The sequence below is a fragment of the Lontra canadensis genome, unplaced genomic scaffold (genome assembly GCF_010015895.1).
Source record: "Lontra canadensis isolate GAN:19392208 unplaced genomic scaffold, GSC_riverotter_1.0 scaffold84, whole genome shotgun sequence".
NCBI classification, from domain to species: Eukaryota; Metazoa; Chordata; class Mammalia; order Carnivora; family Mustelidae; genus Lontra; species Lontra canadensis.
The window spans coordinates 5,233,974-5,253,607 of NW_022631078.1; the positions used below are offsets into that span (position 1 = coordinate 5,233,974).

Genomic DNA, 19,634 nt, shown 5'->3' on the forward strand with positions numbered 1-19,634 from the left:
GTTGGGTGGTCTTTGTCTTCTGCAGCAGATGATCTCAAAGCTCTATACTCTCTCTGATCTTTTCCTCTGAGGTCACAATGATCATCTCAGGTCTTTTATCTGTACCTGTAATTTGATTCTTGCCAAGGTCGATTTTATTCCATGCTATTTCTACTTTATTTCTACTTTATTTATTACTTCTATCCTGGCCTTTCCTTTGGTCTACTATATTACTTTCCCCTCTCGTTCTGTTGTTTTATCATCTTGTTTTACTGAACGTGTGTTCTCAATAAAATGTTCTGTAAAGTAGTATGTACCTTTTACATTTTATCCAAGATGGGATCTTTGCCTTTTGCATTACGATACTCTCCTTTCTTCCCAGTCCACCTATACCAGCCCCCGACACTTTTGCAGTAGAGTTTTCCTAATTTCAAGAACATTGGGTAGGGGTGCCTGGGTGGCCCAGTGGGTTAAGCCTCTGACTTTGGCTCAGGTCATGATCCCAGGGTCCTGGGATCGAGCCCCGCATCGGGCTCTCTGCTCAGCAGGGAGCCTGCTTCCTCCTCCTCTCTGCCTGCCTCTCTGCCTACTTGTGATCTCTGTCTGTCAAATAAATAAAACCTTTTTTCCAAAAAAAAAAAAAAAAGGACATTGGGTTAATGGATACTTTTTATTCTATTATGCATTGTTAATTAGTCTACCGTCAAATAGTATTATACTAATTCACATGAAGTATAAGAACTTTACCATCAGTATTTCCAATTCGTCTTTCCTATCTTTTGTTATATTGCTGTTACACGTTGTGCTTTTATATACGCTATAGAGACAGAATGCAGCTTCTCTTGCTCTGCTGAGATTTTCTATCTGTTTGCTCATTAAGAGTATATTTTCCTTTATATTCTCAAACACTTTGAAATGTAAACTTTAAATGTTTTAAAGTTTTCATCTGCTAGTTCCAACATTTAGATCATCTCAGAGTCTGGTCTTTATTGATTCCTTATTTTGTTTTGTTTTGTTTTTTTTCTTGAACAGGGATCACAGGTTCCTGTTTTGTTTTGTTTTATTTTTCCCATGTCTCACAGTTTTAGAATTTATCCTGCGTAGAGTAAATCTTGCACTGTAGAGACTGTGCATTCTCTTTTGTGCCTCTGAGGAATTTAAGCATTTGTTTTAGCAGCCAGTTGATTTGCCTGGACTCAAGCACTTTGTCCCGCCGAGGACTTTCACACTTGAAATCTTTGTTGCGCTATTTTAGCCTTAGCTGGGTGTCTTATTATATGCTGTATAAGTCCTGTTCAGGGGTTAGCCCAAGATCTTGGCAGAAATTATGCACAGATGTTAGAAGTCCTCCTCTGTGCTTTTCTTTTTGGGGGTTTCCTTACTTTCTTACTTTCCAGCTGCTGTATAATCCTGAACTCTGTTTTCTGTTTCCTAAAGCCAACAGGACCCTGGGTTTATATCCAGATTCTATCCATTTAGCATCGGTTTGGCTGAGACCTGCCCTCAGGCAAAAAGCCAGAACTAAAGAGAAATGCAATCAAGTGTTTCTCTGTTTTTCCAAGCGTGGACTCAGGTTGATGTCAGTTGCCCTCTAGTGCTGTCAGATAGTTTTTTGTTTATATTTTGACCAGAGTTTATAATTGTTATCTGCTGAGAGGATAGGTTCAATATGGGCCAATCCACTATAATTGGAAGTAGAACTTTCTGGCTGCCTAAATTAATAGTTTCTTCTTGCCTCAGTCTACACTGGTAGATTTTTTCCATTTTTTACTTATTTACTCATTTATTTTTACTTATTCTTACTTTCTAATTTTTCCTTTTTTTTTTTTAAGATTTTATTTATTTGACAGACTAAGATCACAAGTAGGCAGAGAGGCAGGCAGAGAGAGAGAGGAAGGGAAGCAGGCTCCCCGCTGAGCAGAGAGCCCGCTGTGGGGCTCCATCTCAGGACCCTGAGATCATGACCTGAGCCGAAGGCAGAGGCTTTAACCCACTGAGCCACCAGGCGCCCCTGATTTTTCTAATTTTTGCTTATGTCATTAGGAATTGTTAAGTAGGAAAAGTTGTGTAATAGTTTCAGTTCCAACATGGAACTCTCATTTTTTTTTCCATTTTCTTGTCAGTAATTGGCAACTTTTCTGTTCGTTAGGGATACATAAAATAATGATGCATCTCACAATGAAACACATTGTCAATTTGATTCAATACGAGATATATATCTGGCCATTCTGTATATTCCTGTTCCTGCAGTGTTTGCTCAAGTTCTTATTGCTATTAGTAGTTAAATTTGGGGGAGTCAAAAGCTATATGCAGGTTTTGACTGTGTGGGGTTTGGCACCACTAACCCTCGTGCTGCTCGGGGGTCAGCTGTAGTCATTTGGGGCTTTGGGCTGCATTATGTTAACACAGAGGGTCTGTTTACTGGTGTGTAGTGGGGAAGGAGGAATCACTGGCACCTGCCGGTCCCTCCCCTCCCCTCCCCTCCCCATTGCCATCCCATCGGCTCAAAATCCTCAGCCCCAAAGTCTGGATATGACAGTATCAGCATATCCCTTCTGGGTTGGCTTATCATGAGAATTCTTTCATCTGGACCGTGGGTTGCCTAATTTGAATCCCCACCTTACTAAACTGTTTCGGAAAAAGCCAAGGAACTCAGCAGACAGGTTGCTCAGGGTATCGATCAAACAAAGAAGACAGTGACATTATATGGAACAGGTCGCAGGTCCTTTTAGGTTTCTATTCATCTTCTGATTTCTCTCTGTGTAAGTAAGGGAGTAGGTCTTTCTGTGTGGACTTGGCTTCCATATAACTGCCGCATTAGGAGCGAGAACCTTTATCCCATTCTGCTCATGTGCTTGGTTTCCCTTGTCATTTAGGTTATTTGAGGCTTGTCCGCTGGTAGATTTCTTGTGACGCGCTCATGAAAATGACATCCTTTGATTTCTTACATGTTCATGACAGTCTGTATGTGGCCTGTACAGTTAAAAAATCGGTTTGTCTGAATGTAGTGATCTGAAGGGGCACCTGCCCCCAGTGTTCATGGCAGCAACGTCCACGGTAGCCAAACTGCGGAAAGAGCCTAGAGGTCCATCGACAGATGAAGGGATAAAGAAGATGTATGTATATCTACAGTGGAATATTACACGGCCATCAAAAATGGAATCTTGCCATTTACAATGATGTGGCTAGAACTGGAGGGTATTATGCTAAATGAAATAAGTCCATCAGAGAAAGACAATTATCATATGGCTTCACTCACATGTGGAATTTCAGAAACTAAACAGAGGATCGTAGGGGAAGGGAGGAAAAAATGAAACAAGATGAAACCAGAGAGGGAGACAAACCATAAAGAACTCTTCATCAGAGGAAACAAACTGAGGGTTACTGGAGGGTTGCTGGGGTAACTGGGTGATGGCGTTAAGGAGAAAATGAGACGGAATGAGCACTGGGTGTTATAGAAGACTGAAGAATCACATGCCTGTACCTGTGAAACCAATAATACATTATATGTTAATTAATTGAATTTATATAAAAATGTTTAAAACAAATGAAAAACAACAAAAAAATCATTATGGATATAAAATCCTTGATTCAGATTTTCATTCCTTAAGGATCTTAAATTTTTTAAAAAAATATTTTATTTATTTATTTGAGAGAGAGAGAGCAAGAGAAGGGGAGGGTCAGAGGGAGAAGTAGGCTCCCCGCCGAGCAGGGATCCTGATGCAGGACTCCATCCGGGGACTCCAGGATCATGCCCTGAGCTGAAGGCAGTTGCTGAACCAACTGAGCCACCCAGGCGCCCCAGGATCTTAAATATTTTCACCCATTACGTGGTGACTTAAAGTTTTACTGAAGAAAAGTTTGATGACAGTCTGACTTTATTTCCCTTATTAGAGACTTGGTCGTTTTGTTCAGATATCCAGGTAATTTTTTTTTCTTTTTATTTTAAACCCAGTAATTTTGCTAGAATGAGTCATGATGTTGGACACTTGTGATTGATTCTGTAAGGATCTGTATGCTATTTGAATTGGCAGGTTTGAGTCTTTTATTTCAGGAAGACTTCTGGAATTGCAATTTTTAGCAACTGAACCATTCTGTAGTTAGATTTTCTTCCCAATGATACCTTTTACATGTATCTTGGATTTCTTTTCCTGTCTTCTTTTTTAGACTGTAACTTTCTTGCAAGCATTCCTTCCTACCTTTTTCTTTTTTGTTTACTTGATACAGTTTTTTTCTTTTTCACCCTCCTTACTGTTGTTTGTTTGCTCTTGTCTTCCTTTTAGTTCAGTCTTTGTTTCTGAGACAGTTTTATTTCTGATTTGCTTCAGAGCTCTGTCATCCAATTTCAGAGTTTTTCTAGCTCTGATTGGTACTGTTCTCCCTGATTGATACTGTTTTCCTCAGATGAAAGATCATTTGAGATCTTTCTCATCAATCAATAGGTAGCTAATATGTACTGAGTGTCTGGTGAGTGCCAGGCCTTACGCACTCATCACAACATCAATCCTCTTGGCATATCTGTGGCATTTCTGTCCATTTCTTCTTGCAAATGGGGACCCAAAAGCACAGGCCTGAACAGCTGTTGACGGAAGGTTGCAGAGTCCATGAGCGGATCCAGAGTGAGTGCCTCCTACCTTCGTACTGTTTGCAGAGTTTCTGGATCTGACATCGGAGCTTCCACTGAGAGGTTCTTCTCTTGGCACTCCAACCCTGAAGCACACGGACAGAAAAGTAAATTCTACACTATTTCTGATTTTTCTAGGATGACATTTTTACTGTGTCTTAATAATACTTGTTTTCTATATGGTGATTTGGGGAAGATATTCTCAAGAGAGCAATAATTTTAAAGTTTATGTCCCCGGGACGTTAAGCGCCCGACTCTTGACTTCGGCTCAGGTCATGATCTCAGGGTCATGAGACCAAGCCCTGCATCAGGCTCCACGCTCAGGGTGGAATCTTCTTGTTTCCTGCCCCTCCCCTGGCCACTTAATGCTTGCTCTTTCTCTCTCTCTTAAAAATAAATAAATAATATCTTAAAAAATAATTGTCCTCTATTTGCATTTTTCCCAAAATTTCATTTTCTTTTTTTTTTAAAAGATTTTATTTATTCGACAGACAGAGATCACAAGTAGGCAGAGAGGCAGGCAGAGAGAGCAGGGGAGGCAGGCTCCCCACAAAGCAGAGAGCCCGATGCAGGGCTCGATCCCAGGACCCTGGGACCATGACCTGAGCCAAAGGCAGAGGCTTTAACCCACTGAGCCACCCGGGCGCCCCAAAATTTCATTTTCTTAAGCACGTAATTCCACATACTTCTTTATATCTGATTCTATTTCTCATATGAACTCCTGCTTTTCTTTTGTCTACAGACTATGAATGATAAGGATATGATCTGCTCATGTCAGTTCCTTTTTGGGGAAAATGTGTTCTACAGGGACTCATTACCAGAAGCTGTTGGTGGATTTGATCCTGTTTTTACCCATGTCAGGGAGTCTCTAGGTTGAATATTTGCAGGGACCACAACTTTTGACTTTTCTAAATATATAGAACAATGTTTCCTGTTCATTTTGCATGTTTCTGGCTTTGCTATGTTTATGGTCCTAATAAGCCATCATCTTGCTTGTCAAAAGCACTATCTATCTGGCACCTGAAGAAATGACATTGGGAGGTGGGGTTACTTCTGTGCACCGATGACCTACATAAGTGCACATGTAAGCTTTGGATTTCCTCTTTACCCCAGTTCACATCGGCACAGACCCTTTGGGAGAAATTAGCAGGTGGTAGGAATTATTAAGCTGGGCTGATGGGTGAGGCCTGGCATGACTATGACAAGACACACCCTTGAACAAGGCATGGGTGAGTTCTGTAGCTAGTCTGGGGTAGCGGATTTAATGACACGGGTCCCTGGACTGTGAGTTCCCCGAGGCCTGATGTTTATGGAGCAAGAACGGGTTTCCCTCGGTGTGCCGTGTGTCCCTGTGTACCGCTGTTAGAGCATCAGTGCCGCGGAGTGAAACACACACATAATATGCGGGGTCAGAAAACTGGGCTCCATGGCCGCAACTGAGTCAGAGCCCAGTTCTGTGGGTTCGCTTCCCCGTCACTGGATGAGGCTCTCATGTGTTCGGAGATGCCAGTTTCAAATGCCTGGCCCACCAAGGCCACAGAATTTCAGACCAAGTTCTGCCTTTGTATTTCATTATATAGCCAGCGGGGTCCACCGGGGGAAGCTATTTTTCTTTTACTTTTTTCTTTCTTGCTTTTCTTTTCTTTTCTTTTTTTTTTTTCCCGTGTTTTTTGAGGTAGGAAATGGAATTCCAGATGACTGGCAGTTTGTTAACTGCAGCTGAGTCGTTGTAAGTGTGCTTAATTTGAGTGAAGCTTATTTGCAGACATTTTAGGAAATAAATCTGGGAAACCATTTGTGATTCTTTGCAGTCGACTTTGAGAAAGAAAACGGCTATATTTTAGATTTATTTTATTCTCTTTTATTATAAAAGTAATACAAGCTGGCTGCAAAAAAAGGCAGAAACCGCAAAAAACACGAATAACAATCCCCGTATTCCTTCCACCTGAATCCTACCACTGTGTTCTTTTTGATGTATTATCCTCCCCGATTTATTTTCTGCTGCATGGATGGGTAGATGGATGGATGGGTGGGTGGATAGGTGGATGGGTAGACCTGCAAATACACAACATACGTATTAGAATGAAAATTAAATTATGCTAGTCATCCTTTCTTTCAATCATGAAACAATATATATCAAGGAAAATTTTCCACGCCTGTTAATTTAGACAGGCACCTTTGTTTTTAATGTCTGTGGTATTTTACAGGCTTGATGAGCCATAAGTTATAAAAGCAATCCTCTATTAATGGGCATTTAAATTGTTTCAATTTTTAAAAATCTTTAAACAGTGCAGAAAATACCTGTACCCGTATACGTCTGTTGAGTAGTCCTGTAATTCCATTTGTGTAAAATTCTAGGAGGTTTCAGAGTGTTTACGTCCCAGGTTTTCTATACATAAGCCAGAACCGATTTCTTTATCATTCCCTTGTATCCATGCCTCTTTGACAAGTGGAAAAAAATTAACTTGTTTTCGTTAGACTTACAATTACCAATGCGTTTGAGTACTTTTTCATACATCTGTTGTGTTTTTTAGTTCTTTTCGTGTGAATTACCTGTTTATAACCTTAGTCTGTTGTTCTGTGAGTACTTACCTGATTGATTCGTAAGAGCTACTCATGCATCATGGTAATTAACCTACAGTTTTTCTCACTTGTTTTTCTTTCATTGTGATTTGTGTGTGTGTGTTTTTAAACAAACAAAAAATAAATATTTGTACCATCAGACCTATCCATTATTTAAATGATTTGGGGCTATAATGTGTCCCTTGGAAAGACTTTGCGCACAGAGATTGTATGCTATGTAATATCCATCTTAATTTTCTTCTACTGCTTTCATGGTTTTATTATTTCACTTGGTGTACTTTTTACTCTATCTAAGGTTTATCCTAGCATAAGATAGCAGGTAGATTCACTTTTTTTTCCCAACTTGTTCAGCCAATTATTTCAATACCATTTTTTACATGGCTTCTCATGCTTTTGACTCATTCTGGTCCTACTTTTTACTGGACAGGTTAGGATGAAAAGGGAACCCTGGATATTTAAACGTACCTTTGGCAACATGAATAAGAGGAAGCTCTTTTGTTTTAATAGAGATCTCATGGAACAATCAGCCAGTCAAGAGTTACAAAGAGGAGTGCCTGCACAGCTCTGCTTCCTCGGAAAATGTCTGGAAAAACCGCTCCTTAGATGAAATTGAGAGGACCTTTTGCCAAGAGGTAAGAGTGTCTCCCTCATGCCAGGGTTCTCTACAGTGTGAACTGAGGAAAGTGACAGCTGTGGAAAACCGTTAGGTCTTGACGTTATTTCTAAAAATTTGCTTTGATCCTCCTTCACCTCCCCAACCCTGAGGCCTCCTTCAAGTCCTGATGACAGTCCTTTGGTAATGGTAGAGGTGGTGAGAGTCTGCTTCTTAAGTGTCTCCTCTGTACTACTCACATACTAAATGTGGTAAGAAATATTCAAGACTGCCCTAAGTACATGAGACAACTTTATTGAGTAAAATAAAGGAAAACTTGAATAAATGAAGAGCTCTTTTTTTGGTTTTTGGATAGGAAGATTCAGCATTCATATCTGCTCTCCTTATATCTGGATATAAGGATGTATCCAAATCTATCTGGATATATGCATATCTATCTAATATACACACACACCCATATATGTATATATGCATATACATGTATGTAATATATATGTATATATTTTCTTTTGAAAAGTTATGGTAAAGGACTTGCAGTACCACATAAAAAATAATTTATAGGGGTGCCTGGCTGGTTCAGTAGGTAGAGTACTCATCTCTTGATCTCAGGGTTATAAGTTTGAGCCCCACACTGAGGGTGGAGATTACTTAAAAATAAAAGCTTTTAAAAATTATAAAGGTATAATATTTAAGACACTATGACACTGTCTTACCAACTACTAGTAGGTAATGGATTGGTCTTTATGTGTGAGTTTAGCATATGATATCAGGCATTCCCGTACAGTGTGGTGGAGCTGGGGAGTGGCTCATTCAGTAATTCGGATAATTCACGAGGCAGCCATTTGGGGGAAAAAGTTTGTAACCTTCCATTCTTCACACCAAAACAAATTCTATATGCATCCACTATTAGATTTAAAAATGTGTGTGAAAATTTTTTAATCTTGAAATTGAGACTTTTAAGTGTGACGTAAAGCCCGAAAACCATAAAGAAAAAGACTGATACATCTGATTATATTAAAATGAAAAGCTTTTGCACAGCAAAACTTTGTGTAAACAAATAGGAAACTTGACAAAATATGTGCCACATAAACGAGAAAAATCATAAATATTCCAAAGGTACGTAGAACTTTTAACAATGAATATAGAATTTTCTGGAGAAAAATGTCAATGAGGAAAAAAATTAACAAAAACCAGTGTTGATCAAGGTGTTGGAGAAGTGAGTGTATGTAATATTGTGTTGGTAAATTAGTAAAACTTGTTTTCTGTTATTGTTGTTAATAAATTTATTGTTTTCGTAAAAACAGAACCATTACAAAATGCATTAGCATTACCAAAAAAGTAAGCAATTCTGAAAAGTACAAAGAAGAAAGTATAAATTATTCAAAACCACCACCCAGAAATAATCAAAGGCAACATTTGGCGAACATAATTCTAGGTCTGTCTTTATTCGTATATATAGAAGGATGGCTGCCTCGGTGGCTGGGTGGGTGGATACATAGATAGACATAATTTAAGAAGAGAATCATGCTCCTTTTTACAAATAAGACATATTTAATCTAAATGTCTTTGAATTTACCAGAGGTAAAGGAGACATGGCACCCTCGTAATTAACCCTTCTGTGGGGCCTCCCGTGTGCCGGGCCTTGTTGGGTATTCCCCTCCTCAGCCTACAGCAGCTCCGTAAAGGCACTCTTACCATCCTGGCTTCAACTTGAGGAAACTGAGGCATGGAGGGGTTTAATGACCAGCTCAAAGTTACCCCGCCCGTCAGGCCTGGTTTAAGTCCGAGTTCTTGTCAAGTCCTGCTTCAAGTGAAGCTGAAGATAGATGTGCACTTTGGTAAATATTTCTTTACCACAAGATATATTAGGTCCCAAAAGGGACTTCAAGACAAGAAAAGAGATTAAGAAAGACATTAAGAATTGCAGAAATGATGGTGTTTTTGAAGGATCTTTCAATTATAGGCAGCGCGGGGCGGGCTCTCACTTCCTGTGCCCCCCACCTCACAAATTTCGTTGTTTCTGTTTTGTTCTTAGGGTTTACAATGATATTAACACTCCATTCTGTTCCTATAATTCCCCTAGTTGTCTTGTCTTCGTTTCGTATTTGCGTGGGTTCAGTGCACATCACTACACTCCAGTGCTTACCATAGTTAATCCCTTTCAGAGTTCATTATTTTGATTTATTTTGGGCTGGCTGGATTTCACTGTCAAGTAATTTCCTTAAGAAAGGCTCATGGGTACTTTATTCCCTCTGTTTTTTCATATTTGAGACTCTGCCTCTGACTTTCCTACTAGAACAACGTGGCTGGATATAATTCTTCTATCTTCCTTTCTCTCCCTCAAAATGTTGTAAGCATCGTTCCATTGTCTTCTGGCACTGGGTGCTCTGGAGAAGAAGCCTGAGGGCAGCAGATATTTTTTCCCCTTGTAGGTGATTCCCTAAATCACCTACAAAGTGATGCCTAAAGTTTTGGTTTTTGGTTTAGGGGTGGGTTTTTTGGGTTTTTTTTTTGTTGTTGTTTTTTTGGCTCCTTGAAATTAAAAAGTGAAACTGAGCTGTACTGACCTTAAGCATTTTGTCAAAGTTTCCTGGATCACAGGGTGTCCTTTTGATGGACGGATTCAGTCCTCCCTTCACTTGTAGAAAACTTTTTCTGTGTCGCTAAAATCTTCCCCCACCTTCCATCCTTCCCTCCTTCCCGCCTTCCCTCTGTCTTCCCTGCATCTTCCGTTCCCTTCGTGTTATTCCCAGCTATCCTCCCACCGGGCCATCTTGGTCTACCCTTGATGGCTGCCACCTGCTCCCAACTTGATCCAATACTTTTGTCTTTTTCCTCTGCCTTCAGTGATAGTCTTTTGAGCCATTTCTTTATTATTCATTTGAATTTCAGCCTTGCCTCTTACGCTTGCTGTTTCTAAATTTGTTTATTAGCCCCTGTAATGATATTATTTTGGTTTTCGATCTCGCTTTGGACTATCCCTTCTCTTTCCTTGTTCTGTCATCCTGACTTCAAGCTTTTCTTGTAATGAATTCCTATTCTTAGTTTCTTTTTATGGCGCGAAACCTTTGTAGATGATGTGTTTATATTTATTTGTATTATGTTTCCTTACAGACTGAGCTCTTTGTTTTTTGCCTGATCTTTCTTTTCTTTCTTCCTGTGGTTTTCCATTGTCTATATACACACAAATTACACGTTCTCTTATGGATACATGGAGATTGCTCCCTGTTTTGTGCTAATCCAAATGACGCCCCTGGAAGGGGTTGCATCCGTATCTTTCGGTGCACCTGTGCAAAGGTCTCTCTAGGAATTACGCCTAGGAGTGGAATTACATGCCAGTTTGTAGCAGACACACTTCTCAGCTTTATTGGCAGTATCAAATTGCCTTTCAGAATACCAATTTACACACCCAACCAAAGCATATGAGAAAGAATTCCTGTCATTCTACCTACTCACCAACACTTGATACCGTTAGACTTTTTTCTTTGAAGATCTTATGTATTTATTAGAGAGAGAGAGAGAGAGAGAGACAGCGAGCACAAGTCAGGGGAGGAACACGGAGAGAGGAAAAAGCAGAATCCACCCTAAGCACCGAGCCTGTTACGAGGCTCTATCCCACAACCTCGAGACCACATCCTGCGCTGAAACCAAGAGTCGGATGCCCAACCCACGGAGCCGGCCCAGCACCCCAATTATTGTTAGACTTTTAAATTATTTTTGTCTGATGCAGATAGAATGTCATCTCAGCTATGATTTTAATTTTTATGTCTCATAGCTTTATACATTTTGTAGCCTTTCTTTAGAATGTTTTTGGTAAAAATGTATTCGTTTTAAACTACTGTTTATTGAGTGCCCACAGTGTGCCAAATTCTGCTTCATTCTAGGTAATTATTAGTGAACAAAACAGACACCGTATGCTCTCGTGGAGATTGCACGAACTCACATCAGGGAGAGGGTGTTCAACACATTCCTAAATGCGATAAATACGGGAAAAGACCTCATTTAGATAGTGGATCAAGGGAATGTTTATACACATTACATGTACAAACAGAAAAGGAGCGTACCTTTCGCTGGTCCGTCAGTAACATGATGGCATGCTACACATCATTTAAAAGCGTGATGGTTGACATAAGTTCTTACAGGAAAAAATATCATGAGATACTGTTCAATGAAAAAAGCCCCTGTCCCATCTGAATGTATAGCCATGATCACATTTTTGTAAAGTTATATGTTTATATGATCATTATGGGAGCTTTTGCAACACTACAGAAAAAAACTGGATGGAGAGACTCCCAGGTATCTTTACGTCCTTCTTTTTGCTGAATTGCTTGCATTTTTCCCTTTTGTTTCATTATAAACAGTCACAATGAAAATCCCTGAAAGGTTTATACATGCCACCAAGACACTATGTCTGTTTCACTCCCTGCTCTTTTCCTAAAAGCTCTTGATTATGTCAGAAACATTCTCCCAGAAAAAAAGTCAATGGAAACCAATGTCATCAAGATAGTAAAAGCAATTTCATTAATTCAGTGAATGCATTGAGACTGTACTCCACATCTGGCTCTGGCTTCTCTCTGTGAACCCATCCCCCTAAAAGAGATAGGGGGAAATTTAGCCACATTTGGGTTAGTTTTGTGCAACTTTCTAAGAAATTTAGGCCCTGCAATTCTCTAAATATTTTTAAAGGTTTTCCCATTAGATGTCCAACATTCCCGTGTATCCTATGGAAATTTCAGTGAATCGCTTCTTATTCCTTTGGTGGATGGAGACTCTTGTGCATGTATTTCGATGTTCCAGCATAGAAAATATTTTAAAAATTATTTTTGTTAATATATAATGTATTATTTGCCCCAGGGGTACAGGTCTGTGAATCATCAGGCTTACACATTTCACAGTACTCACTATAGCACATACCCTCCCAGTGTCTATCACCCAACTGCCATCTCCATACCTCCGCTCCCCGCCAGCAACCCCCGGTTTGTTTTGTGAGATTAAGAGTCTCTTCTGGTTTGTCATAATTTTTTTTTAAGTCACCATATGTGCTAGGTTGGTGGTTATTTTGTTTCTCATTGCAGTTAGAGGGGATGGGGGGAACAATTCAGACAAAGTGGAGAGGGTTGGAAATATCAGAGAGTACCATTATTACTCAATAACAAACAGCGGGAAAACCTTTGGAAATAAAACGAATCTTCATAGTATTTTTATGAGTCCTATAAAAATCAGTGGTTAACCTACCTTGGTGAATTTTAGAAGTCCCATAAGCAAGGCTCATTCACCCCGATTGTTTGTGATTCTCGTTTAAAGAAGAAAAAGAATAATTAAAGAAATGTACAATGTGTACTCTGTTTATGCAATCTTTATATTAATGATTTTCCTTAGTCTAAAAGCTACTTCTGCTTTTAATAAAATGTTGCCAGCTTTTTCGTTTGATTGACCCAACTTAATCAGGAGGAACCTCGCATGGGCTCCCAGTAGGAATGGCTTGAAAGTATATTAAGAAAGATGTATCAAACCGGCAGATCCACCGAATATTTTTAGCTCTGAAATTTGAGGTGAAGCTATTATATGGCTGTTTTTCCCTGAGAAGCTTGTCTGCCTTGTCAGTTGAGTCGCTGGGGCTGGGGATACTATTCTGCAGTGAGCTCATCAATTAAACATTTGAAGTTCAGAACGTGCCATCGTTATCTTTTTGATCAGTTTTTGGAGGGGGAAATGTGACGAGATTTTGGTAAAAATACACTGGGTGAACAGCTCTGTGAAGTGGATTTCTACGAACGCAACACTCAAATTTTCGTTCCCTACAGCTTCCCAAGGCTTATGAAAAGGTTGAAAAGGCCCTGAGTGCTGGGGACCCCTCCAAAAGTGGATATGTATCTTTGAATTACCTAAAGATTGTCCTCGACACCTTTGTGTACCGATTACCAAGGAGAATTTTTATCCAGTTAATGAAAAGGTAAGAGTCCCATTGTTTCCTTGACAATTTTCCCACCCCCAAATGTCAACTGTGAGAATAAGGAGGAGCTTCATTTATTTTTTATTAATGTCTTGCACTTTTTTTTTTCTTGAAAATTTCAAACACATGCAAAAGTAAAGAGAATACTGTAATGAATCCAGTCACGTACCCACTACCCAGCTTCGATGTTCAGCTTGTGGTCCTTCATTTCATTTCTCTTCCTGCTCCATTTTCCATTAACCCCAGGCATTTTTTAAAGTTTTTATTTATTTATTTGACACAGAGAGAAAGAGAATGAGTGAGAGCACAAGCAGGGGGAGGGGTGGAGGGAGAGGGAGAAGCAGACTCCCATAGAGCAGGGAACCCCAGGTAGGGCTCCATCCCAGGACCCTGAGATCATGACCTGAGCTGAAGGCAGTCACTTACCTGACTGTGTCACCCAGGCACCCCAATCCTGGATGTTTTTGAAATAAATACCAGATACCATATTTTACTGCAAAGATCTCGCTACGTCTTTCTAAAAGATAAGAGCGTTTTTAAAAAACATGGTAGAAATACTGGTTTTGACCTAATAGAATTATCAATAATATTGTTAAACATCCAGCCAGTTTTCAAATCTAACTGATCATAGATTTTCTTTTACAACTTGAGTCAGGATCCAAATAAGGTCTGTGCATTGCAATTGATTGATTTCCCACAATTCTGTTTTTAGTCTGTAGGGTCTCGCTGCCTTTGTTAATTTTTTCCCTTATGATGTATCTATTATGATGTATTTATTACATGGTATTTCTTCCACCCGACGTCTGACTGATCTGCAGTGACATTTGACATGTCCTCCCATCTCCCTCTCCCAACCCCCCTGCCCCTAAATGGATTGTTATTCAGATGCGTGTTCAGGTGTTCTGGCAAGAATACTTCCTGGGGGTGGCAGTCACGTGTGGACTGGCTGTCTCTCTCTGTGTGGTGTTAGCAGCCGTGGCTGGTCATTCTCACAACCACGCGCTCACCGGGGATTATAAAGTGGGGGTATAGCCCGTCTGTCATTTCTTCTCTTATTGGTTGGAGTCCTTCTGTAATGAAAGCTTCCCTTCTTCAGCTGCTTGGTAACAACGAGACACACTTTGTCTAAGAAAGGCAGGATATCCTTAGCTTTTTCCTTCACTTACCACCTTCCAAGATAATGAATTGGTTCCCAAGTATCCTTGAGCAATGAGCGATTTTTCATAAAAAAATGATCATAATTCACGAATGTCCACATATTTGATGAGTTTCAGGTCATCATTATTCTCACTGATCTTCAGTCTGGACTGCCTTGGCCTTTCATGCTGGCTGCTGGGTCCTGTCGGTGCGACCCTGGCGGTCGCCAAAAGCTCTCTTGCTTTCTGACATGCTCCCACTCTCCTGGTACATTTCTTGCCACCGACCAGGAATCAGCCATTTCTCCAAAGATCCCTGTTTCGTTTAGAAATGGTGCACATAGACCAGACTCTGCATAAGGAATACTGTCTTTAATTTACCTGGTGCTCTGTCTGGGTAGCTCAGAGCACCCTGTCTCAGGGGAAGTAGGCTAGAAGCTACTGGAAAGATTGTCTTGTGAAGCTCTGGATAATTGCTGGACACCTAGGTTACTTAGAAAGGAGAGGCAAGAGAGAAGAGGGGGAAAATAGTATTTTTTTTTTAAGAGAGAGAGAGAGCACCTGAGCTGGAGGAGGGGCAGAGAGAGAATCTCAAGCAGGCTTCAGGCATGGAACCTGACACAGGCTCTATCTCACAACCCTGAGATCATGACCTGAACTGAAATCAAGAGTCGGACGCTTAACTGATGGAGCCATCCAGGTGCCCCAGGAAAACTAGTATTAAACGAGGCCAACTAGATCCCTTCCCCACAGACTCCTTTTTCCTTCTTGACCCTCCGTACATCCAGAGAGGATCACTGTGTGCTGCCACCGTGGCTTCTAGAGTAAAAGGTAAGATGTGGCCCTAGGAGTGAGTGTTTCCATGGCTCAGAAAACAGTTCTGTTGTTCTATCCCAACATGGTGACAATTTTTAGGAAATACTTCGTTGGATGACCAAAAGTCATATAGTCATTTCTCTTTATTTCATTTTCAAAATTATACAATAATTTAAAAACAATAATAAAAATAAAAACCAAAAAGTCACAATCCACCTTATGTAACAAATTTACTGCTTTCACGTTTCCACACTCCCTTCACCTGTATCCACATACATATGTAATTTTTATGTGTTTGTAATTAAAGTACATCTACAGTTTTATGTTGTGCTTTTCAAATAGGGATGCATATGACAGACAGGCATGCTGTTGGTTTCATCATCTTCAAAATTACTATTTTAAGATTTTATTTCTTTCTTTACTTATTTTTAAAGATTTTATTTATTTATTTGACAGACAGAGATCCCAAGTAGGCAAAGAGGCAGGCAGGGAGAAAGGGGGAAGCAGGCTCCCTGCTGAGCAGAGAGCCCGATGCGGGGCTTGATCCCAGGACCCTGGGAAGGTAGAAGCTTTAACCCACTGAGCCACCCAGGTGCCCTGATTTTATTTATTTATCAGAGAGAGAGAGAAAGAGAGAGAGCAGAGGGAGAGAGAGAATCTCAAGCAGATTCCACACTGAGCACAGAGCCTGATGTGGGATTCCATCCCAAGACCCTGAAATCATGACCTGAATCAAAACCAAGAGTCTGGCGCTCAACCAACAGAGCCACCCACAAAATTATAATTGAAATAGATGTATATTGGGGCACCTGGGTGGCTCAGTGGGTTAAAGCCCCTACCTTCGGCTCAGGTCATGATCCCAGGGACCTGGGATCGAGCCCCGCATCGGGCTCTCTGCTCAGCAGGGAGCCTGCTTCCTCCTCTCTCTCTGCCTGTCTCTCTGCCTACTTGTGATCTCTGTATGTCAAATAAATAAATAAAATCTTAAAAAAAAAAAAGAAATAGATGCATATTGAGTCCCTTTCTCTACCAGACATTATGGAAAGTGCTAAGAACCTAGAAACAAATGACAAACAGTCCCACGGCAGCAGGGACCACCAGAACGATGGCAGCTATGAAGACCACAATGGGCGTGCAGAGTGAACATACGTATTAGGACACTAAGGGCAGCTGAGGTCATGCCATTGTGACAACGTGTTCTCACCAGAGACCCAGGGATTTCTGAATTGTACCCTCTGTTGAGTTCACCCACAATTCCCAGTAGAACCGGGCACAAGGGACAACAGCGTGGTGAATACCTAAGTATGGGTATCTTGAATTATGAATCAGGTTTGTCTTCTGGTGCACATATCTGCATTAAGATTTGTCCTGTCTTCCTGTCAACTCTTCCCTTTATAATTATGCCGTTACCTTTCTGTCCCTCTCGCTTCTATGGCCTGTCTTCTTGGATACTGAAATACCCGTAACAGTTTTCTTTGGATTAGTGTTTGTCCAGTGTATCTTTTCTCAGCTATTTAACTGTCACTGTTACTACTACGTAGTATGCTTCTTGTAAAATAGCATATCTGTGTTTAGAAAATTCCAAATGAATATCTTTGCCTTTTCAGCAGTCAAGTGTAGCATGTTCCCGTGTCTCGTGATGGGCGTGTTTGGGATTTTTCCTTCTACCGCTCTATGGTTATCTCTCTGATTTTTCTCGGTTCTTTTTCTTTTGCCCTCCTCCACTGTGTTTGGTTCCTTCTGAGTTTTCCTTATCATGTGCTTTCCCCTCCACTGTCTTGAGACTTAAATAATTTATTTCTATTCTTATAGAAGAAGTTACCCTTAAATTTTTAACACATGTTCTGAACTGATAAAGCCAAAAGTTCACAATATTTCTACTGTCCTGAAGAAAACAAGCGGCTTCAATGGACATGTTCCTATCTGCTAGTGTTTCGATCCAGCTTTGTTTTGGTTGGACCCAGATTAGTCTTCATTATTGGGTGTGTTGTTGTGGGTTTTTTGTTTTTTTCTTGCAATCCGTGTTTGTTTGTAGGTTTTCCCAGATTTACCAGTTTGTTGGCTCACCACTGCTTCTTCAGTCTCACCCCTCATTCAGAATTCAATTTCCTGAAGTATGTTCCGTAATAATCCTTTAAGTGAGGTGCTGTGAGTGGGCGGGGTGGGTGTTTAGTCTTTGTTTTCAAAAATGTCTATTTTCCACTCACTCTTTAATGGAGATTACGCAGGGAATACAATTCTTATCTGAGAGCTGTCTTCTGAGAGACACTCTTTACGGTCTTCCGGCCTCTGCTGTTGCTGTTGCGAGTCTGCTGTCTAATTGCCAGTACTTTCTGGGTGATCTGTTTTTTCTTTTTCTGGTTGCCTTCAAGACTTTTCTCTTTGTTTTTGTTACTTTCCAGTTTCCCTACAATGTGTCTTGCTAGAGATGTCTGTTTATTTAACCTCCCCAGACGCATGCTGTCTCACGGTGAGGATTAGTATCTTTCATGAATTCTAGAACATTCCCTGCTGCTACTCTTTGGGTATTATCTCTACTCCACTCTCGCTGGCCTTTTCTTCTGGAAGTCTTACTAAATATTTGTTGAACCTCGTCCTTCCACTTTCGCTGTCTCTCAGACTCCCTTGCATTTTCCATGTCTTTATCTGTCTGGGTTCCTTTCTGACTGTTTTCCTAGAATCTGTTTTGGTTCCTAAACTCTCAACTGTGCCAGATCTTCTCCCAGTCTAGCAGTCTTAGGTCTCTGAGCCCCAAATTGGCATTAAACCCCAGCCTCTTAGTGCCTGCGGGAGATCCCAGGGCTGCCTTTAGCACAGGCTGCTCCGTCCAGGTCTGACACCCTCCCTAGGCTCTTGTGGGAATAACTCACATTCTCTCTGTCCCAGGCTTCCAGCACCTGTGGATTTCCCTTTCTTGGTTTCAATTTGTACCGTATGTTTAAGATCATTTGTTGATATATTTATTCCAGTAAGTGTTGATATAGTTGATGTATTGGTTGATAGTTTTCTGTGATTATATGAGGAGGTTGGGGAGAGAGCCACTGTGTTGCCAGAAATCTTACCTTAATGTGTTCTTGCTGGCTGGAAAGTTAGAAAAGTCTCCAGAGAGTACACAGAGCTGAGTGGAAACTTCGAGAGATGTAGAAGAGTCTCCCACGCAGGTGGCTGGGGGAAGACATGCCATCCAGAGGAAGCAAGCAGCATTCCACTGGGGCTGGTGGATGGGGTCATGACTGCCCATCTGGGCTCTTCAGTTCTATAGACCAGAATATTTCTAACCAAGTCACTCTGGAGTCTTTGGTTTCTTCAAATTTGCATATGTTCGTTCATTTATTTGTTCATCCAGTCCATGGATAGTTCTGGAGCCTTCACTATGTGCCAGGTGCTGTGCTAGGTGCTAGAACTCATTGGAGAGGAAGACATGGGCCCTGCGCTCAGAGAGTGCTACCTGCTAGTGGGTGAGGTGACAGTCCACAGACCCACCGGGCTGAAGGGAGGTGTGCAGAGTGATGGGGCCATCATGAGAGTGTTAGGGAGGACCTCAGGAAGCTTCTCAGCAAATGAGCTTTAAACAGAGACCTGAGACACCAGGGGGAAAGCCCCAGGACAGGCAGCCCCGCCGTGGCATGGTCCAGGGCCTGGAAGAAGCCGGGGGCAAGAGGGAGCCAGAAGTGGGGTAGAGGGCGGGCAAGGGCCCGGGAGGGGACTGGGGTCGTGGCCACCGCCAGGGACAGGCTTTGTGTCTGATTCAAGGCTGGAGTGCAAATACTTGTGTGCATTTTTATAAGGATCGCCCAATCTGAAAAAATAATAGTGATTTATATCCCCCTCAACGTCGTATGAATGTTCTAGTTTCATATGCCTTCTGGCATTGAATATTAACTTTGTTTTAAAATATTGATAGCTTAAGAGGTATAAAATGGTGCCTCA

The 19,634-nt window shown here is 41.0% G+C and overlaps 1 protein-coding gene across 1 annotated transcript in view; it reads left to right on the forward strand.

Moving 5' to 3' along the window:
• Nucleotides 1-19,634, forward strand: part of EFCAB6 (EF-hand calcium binding domain 6) — a 221,107-nt gene that overhangs the window by 65,625 nt on the left and 135,848 nt on the right. Inside the window, exons 10-11 of the mRNA XM_032882820.1 lie at nt 7,694-7,818; nt 13,604-13,752. Coding sequence (XP_032738711.1) covers nt 7,694-7,818; nt 13,604-13,752 — 274 coding nt within the window. The remainder of the gene's footprint in view (nt 1-7,693; nt 7,819-13,603; nt 13,753-19,634) is intronic.